General features: G+C 45.7%; 1 protein-coding gene across 1 annotated transcript; it reads left to right on the top strand.

Annotated features, from left to right (window-relative positions):
* Window positions 1-526: 526 nt before the first annotated feature.
* On the top strand, window positions 527-3,909 carry ptmab (prothymosin alpha b; the record flags this gene model as incomplete). Its single annotated transcript, XM_013999785.1, is given in 5 exon segments — window positions 527-579; window positions 2,250-2,315; window positions 2,383-2,458; window positions 2,527-2,621; window positions 3,154-3,909. Coding segments are annotated over 5 exon segments (327 nt in total). The 3' UTR covers window positions 3,199-3,909.
* Window positions 3,910-6,271: the final 2,362 nt, after the last annotated feature.

Below are 6,271 nucleotides of genomic sequence, written 5' to 3'. Positions count from 1 at the left end.
ACCGCGCGTCAGAAAATCACTTTAATCCAGTGAAATAATCCGGTCCTGAAGGCTCGTCTCAGTCAGCCCGTGGGTCCGGGTCCCGGCGGGGGGCGGGAAAACTCCGTGGTCGCGTCCTGATTCCTCCAGACGCACATCAATCAATCAAAGTGACAGCGCGTCAAACGGAGCGCGCGCGTGTTCGATGTGTTTAGCGCGCAGCTCGATGTGGACTCACGGACCGGCACCGTGGGTCCCGGTCCGGTCCGGTTCGTGGGCTTTAACCGGTTCGGATCATTTGTTTTATTGGAGAAAAAGACGGTGCGTAGAGGGAACCGGGAGGGGGCGTGGCCTCGGGGTGTAGAGTTTCCATCCATTGTTCCAGTCCGGCGGCCCCACCAGCCAATGGGCGGCCGCAGAGCTCCCGCAGGCCCCGCCCCCTCCCCTATAATAAAGCCCCGGCCGTCAGCACCGCGGCCACTGACACAAAGTAATCCAGCCGGATTCTGAGCCCTGGGATTATCTTTATTCTGCTTTATTCCTGCAGCTGAAACAATGGCGGACACTCAGGTGGACTCCGGCTCCGACATCTCTGCCAAGGTAAGAGGCGCGCGCCCCTTCCCGCCGCCCTGACCCTCACACTAACCTACCTACATACAGGACTCCTCCACACTGTTGGACCGGGTCGGACCGGGTCAGAGGAATTAAACTAGTTCTGGTTTTACTTTTTGATTATTTTATTTTTATTCTAGTGGAAATCACCCCCCCCCCTCCCCTCAGAACCAGAACCGGAGCGGGGAGTCCGGGCTCCGTGGAGAACCGAGCCGCGGCTCATTGTCCGTAGACCCTGCGCGGGTTCTTTGTTTATACAAGCGGGCTGGTTCTGCGCATCCCGTCCGGAACCGCGGCGCTGATGGAGCGGCGGCGGGTCGGAACCGTGCGGGGCTTCTGATGGTCGACGCGCGTTTTCTCCTCCTCCTGAAACTGGGTCCGGGGGATGGGTTCGGTTCGGGATTAGAGCGGATGTGCGCGGTGCTGAGGCTGTTCGGGTCCGGTTCGGTGTGGAGTTGTTGTGTTTGAATGGAGGACGGAGCTGCGCGCGGTGCGGAACTGTCAACTTTCAGCTCGGTCCGGTTCTGCTTCGTGTTTCCAGAGGAAAAAAGGTCACCGGCGGGCCCGCGCGGGTCCGACCCGGTTTGTTTACGGACTCCCCCGGAGGTTCTGGTCCGGTCCCCGGGGAGCCGTGTCTGCAGCAGGTTCCGACCCGCTCCGAGGAGGGAAACTTTTTCTTTCTAATTTTCTGACGCTCTTCTTCGCGGTGCGCGTGCGTGTGCGCGCTGTGGAGGTGTGAGGTGACGGTGCTGGTTTTCCCCTCAGAGGTCCGTGGGGTTCTGCCTCCCCCCCTCCTGCTTATCGGACTTTGATCTTTCAGAACCAGAACCAGTGGATCGGGTTTTCCGCGGACTTTGGATCAGATTTGGTGAAACTTTAATCGCGTTTTGGGCTCCGCGCGCAGCCCGAACCGAGCCGCGGCGCTGATCCGCTCCGAGGCTGCTGATGGATGAACATATGGTGAAGATGCAGAGGAGACGTCTCCCTCCTCTTCCTCAGTGTTCTGGTTCTGGTTCGGCCTGGCTATTTTTAGTTTGGATGGTTTTTACGCGCGGGCGGCGCGTTTTTACGCGGCGCCGCGTCCGTCTCCTGCCGCGCGCAGCTAAACAGCTTAATGGATTTTAACCAATAAGATTATGTTAAGCAATTAATGAATAACTGTATGTGTCGGGTGCGTGGGGGGCGCGCGGCGCGGGATGGGGGAGGTGTGCGTGTGTGTGTGTGTGTGTGGTGCCGCTGCGGCGCTCTTTAAACGATGTGTTTCGGTTCGGTTCGGCCATGTGTCGTCTTCTATTGTCCTTTCCGTTACAACAAGCAGCAGCAGCAGCGTGCAGCGCTCCCCGCCTCCTCCTCCTCTTCATCACCCCTCCTCCTCCTCCTCCTGCTCCTCCTGTGTTATTTTAAACGGAGCGGTGCATGCTGGGTAATGCAGTGCTTCTTCCGGGCGTGTCTCGTGACATGGTGGCCACGGCAGACCCGCTGGAAGACTGCATTACCCAGAGTTCCCCTGGGCGTCACATCAAAGTATCAGATTACAGCAGAGGAGAGGGAGGGGGCGGAGCCTGCTGGTTAAACAATGTGCAGCTGTAAGTAGGCCAGTGGGTAGAAGGGCAGGTAGCAGCTGGCAGCTCCTTACGGACCTCCTCCGGTCTCTGCAGGACCTGAAGGAGAAGAAGCTCGCAGACGAGAAGGAGAACGGGAAGGATGCTGCCACCAACGGGAAGGTGAGTCTCCTCACACCGCACGCTGCTTTAACCCGATGACAGGTGACAACTTCCTGTCTGCTCCCAGGAGAACGAGGAGAACGGTGAGCCCGAGGTGGATGAGGAGGAGGAGGACGAGGTAGACGAGGAAGATGATGGAGAAGGTGGGTGTTTGGTTCAGACTCTGACTGGACTCTGGATGAAACTGGGACTCAAACGTTTGCTCCTGCAGGAGACGAGGAGGACGAGGAGGAGGAAGACGAGGATGAGGACGAGCTGGAGGGGGGCACAAAAAGGGCAGCTGCAGATGACGATGAAGAGGATGAGGTGAGTTGACGCCACCGGGGCCCCCTGCTGTCCCCCCCCCCCACCCCCCACACACACCGTCTAACCCCTCTCCCCTGTGACATCACTGGGCCTATTGAAATATTTTAAAGCCCCCGAAATTATTTTGATGTAAAAAAAATTATTATTTTTTTACAAAAATTCAATATGATGTGGTCAGAATAAATAACCATTTAATAATTCATTATTTAAAATATGATCATAAATCTGTCAGTTTCCCTTTAATTTATTGTGTAAAATAGTTTTAATGTTCAGTTTTGGGGTATTTTTGATTTGATGTTAAAATATTATTTGGTCTTGAGTGATTTTAAAATAACTGGAAATAATAATCTGAAAGTGTAGGTATTGTTCTCTAAATAAATGTTGCTTAACACACACACACACACACACACACACACACACACACACACACACACAAACAATACAAAACAAATATACAAAAGTTGTGTGCGTCTCCAGGGGGCTGAGCCCCCCTTGTCTTTAACCCTGGTGACGGCCCTGCCTCTGCTCTCAGGACAACCTGGAACCCAAGAAGCAGAAAACCGACGACGACGATTGATGCGTTCGTTCCCGCCGCCGTCCTGCTGAACCACTTCCTGGTTCTTCACCTCTGACCTCTTTTCTACGTCACAGGTGGAGGGGCTGGAGGACTGATGTAAAAGGAAAAAAATAATAATAAATAAATAAAGTAAAAAAAAAAAAATCCAACATGGTCATTAGCAAGTAGAGTTCAACAAGCATCCACTCGTCTCCACAAGCCCCGCCCCCTCAGAGCTGCAGATAAATTTTCTAGAGGATCCCGCCGCAGAAATCTGGCTTCTCTTCAACAACAACAACAACCTGAACGGAGGATTTGTTTGTATTTTTATTTACATTTTATATTTTTGTACATATTGTTAGGAGGGGGGGTCGGTCTCTCCGGCAGCAGCGACCACACCGGTGCTTCTCCTTTAAAGATTTTACTTGGTTGACCATGTTACAAATCTCAGCAGATAACTAGAAAAACATGTAAAAATTTAAAAAAAAACTTTACAAAAAAAGAACCTGTTAAGCCGTTGAACTCAGAGCATTCCAGTAAATTTAATGTATGTACTTTAGCTGTACCATAACTAGTTTGTTTGTATGGGAGGGATGGCCTGTTTTTTTTTTTCCTTTAATTTGTTTTGTTTGTTTGTCAGCGACATTTTGTTTATGACGGCCTGTTTTAATGTATGTGCGAAGTTTGTTGTTTGACAATAAACCGGACTTTTATTTTGTGAGTTGTACCTGACATCTGTGCCTCGTTATTTCCTCTGAACCAGACTTTCAGATTAAAGTTCACCTGTTAAAATAAAAATAAGCTGGAATAAAGATGCTTATAAACGGGTCTGTGGGTCCGGCCTGCAGGAAGCAGAAAATCATGTTTTATCAGAATTTAAACATCAGTTATTTTAGTTATTTTATATACATTAGATATTTTATTTGTTCTGTGTAAGAGAACATAAAGAGTTAATATCTTACCTGCTGTAGATAAAGTTTAATCATGGTAAATAATTTTATTTTGAAAGGATTAATGAGCTGGGAGTTAAATGTTTTAGTTTTTTGTCAGATTTAACATCTTTAAACAGGTTTCATGTAGTCAGGCTCTCTGTCTCTGAGGCACAGATTTCTCTTCAGTTTTTGTTCCTCTCAGCGATGAACAGAACCTCCGATGAGTTCTGACATGAACCAGCTGCAGGCGGAGTCTCACCTGCTGCAGGTAGAAACTGCTGCGTGCTGATTGGCTGTTATCTTTAAACTGCAGCAGCTTCTGTTCAGCCAATCCGAGAGCAGCAGCTCAGGTGTCTTTACCTGTTAACCACTCACAGCTGCCAGCTTCTGTACATTTGGCGGCCATCTTGAGTCAGACGCTCACCTGATCATTGATTATTGGGATATTTAGCTAACGGACTTATTTGGAGCCCCTGGTTGGGTTGAGTGAAGCTCCAGAGTGTTTGTCCAGCAGGGGGCAGCACTTCCTGCTCACCTGAACAGGTAGAACAGGTAAGTTTCATTAAAGCCACAGTAAACTGATAATAACTGACCCAACCTGTCAGAGGAGCTCCACCTGCTGACAAACTAATAAACAACTCATCTGTTTGGATTCAAGTTTCCACAATAAAAGTTTTATTCAACAAGAAAATGCAGAAATAATTTTTTTTTTACTTTTCAGCAGTTTAAAGATTGATTTGAATGTTTTTAATGTTAAACTTTAATGTTCAAAATGATTTTAATATTTTCATAAATAAATATAACCTGTTTGTTTGTTTACAGCTGAAATCAACAATAATTTCAGCCTTTTTTCCTTCAGTGTTTGTTAAAAAGCGCCTCCTGCTGGTCAGAATCTGAACTGCAGCTTGTTTTTAGTTTTATTTTATCAACAGATAAAAAACAGAAGCTGTCAAATTATTTATTATTCTTCCAATAAATCTGAATTAATCTGACAGATACTGTGAAAACATTCAGGATCAGAAGAAATTAATCAGATTATTTATCAAACTGAAACAGAAAATAAATAAAAACCCTGAAAAGAGTTTTAAACTTAAATTAATCTCTTCAAATCATTCAAAAGTCTGGTTTTAGAGAAATGCACAGTACTACTACAGCAACTTTAAGAGTACTAAATGATGTTACTGTTTTTAGATAAAAAACAACATTTTGCAGCCCTATTTCTGCATTTATCTAAAGCCTTTGATACTGTTGATCATGAAATATTAAGGCTCTCTGACATCGGACTCAGTCAAGAGGTTTACAAACTGCTGGTCCAACAGATCATCATGTGGAAGGTCTTTCTTCTCATTTCTTAATATTCAGAGGTGTTCCTCAGGTCTCTATCTGTGGTCCACTTATTTTCTATATTAACAGTTTAGAGAACGATGTGCTCATTTGACACTGTTGTGCAGCTAATTCACTACAAACTGCTTTTAATGTGGTTCAGTCAAATCTGTGTAATTTAAAACTTGTTTTGAATTGTCATAAATCTAAAGTAATGCTGTTTTCTGACACTAAACCACACCTGTCTCTGCCCATAATCACATGTCAAGGCTCTCAGATTGAAAGTATCTCAGTATACTGTAAATACTCAGTTTTTGTTATTGATGAATCTCTGACTTTTGTTCCCCACATTCAACAACTGGTAAAAAAAAAAGCTGAAGATAAAGCTGGGTTTGTATTTTACAATCAGAACATATCTATCTTTGAAGGCTAGAAAACATCTTGTTTTGCCACTAATGATGTGCAGATCAATATTGACATATCACCGATACCAGAACTTTATGCTCTGAAATCGATCCTAAAATCAAAAATATTGATACTTTAATACTTTTGTTATTTCACATAATGTAAATCATTAACAGGAAAATGTGGAAAATAACTAAACTACTGAAATCATGTCTAAATCATATGTGGTTGGAGGGAACTACTTTCTGCTTGAGTAATGTATAGATGTATGGCAGGTCATTTTAACATAAAATCTGCTTTGTCTGACTGTCTGTAATTACACTCTAGATGAAGGGTTCCCAAACTTTTTCATGTCACGGCCCCTCAAACAGCATTAGCTCTGCCAGGGACCTTCTTACAAACCCACAAACAATGCTACAAAATATACAAAGTAA

The sequence above is a fragment of the Austrofundulus limnaeus genome, unplaced genomic scaffold (genome assembly GCF_001266775.1).
Source record: "Austrofundulus limnaeus strain Quisiro unplaced genomic scaffold, Austrofundulus_limnaeus-1.0 Scaffold2472, whole genome shotgun sequence".
NCBI classification, from domain to species: Eukaryota; Metazoa; Chordata; class Actinopteri; order Cyprinodontiformes; family Rivulidae; genus Austrofundulus; species Austrofundulus limnaeus.
This window is presented reverse-complemented; position numbering and strand designations above follow the sequence as displayed.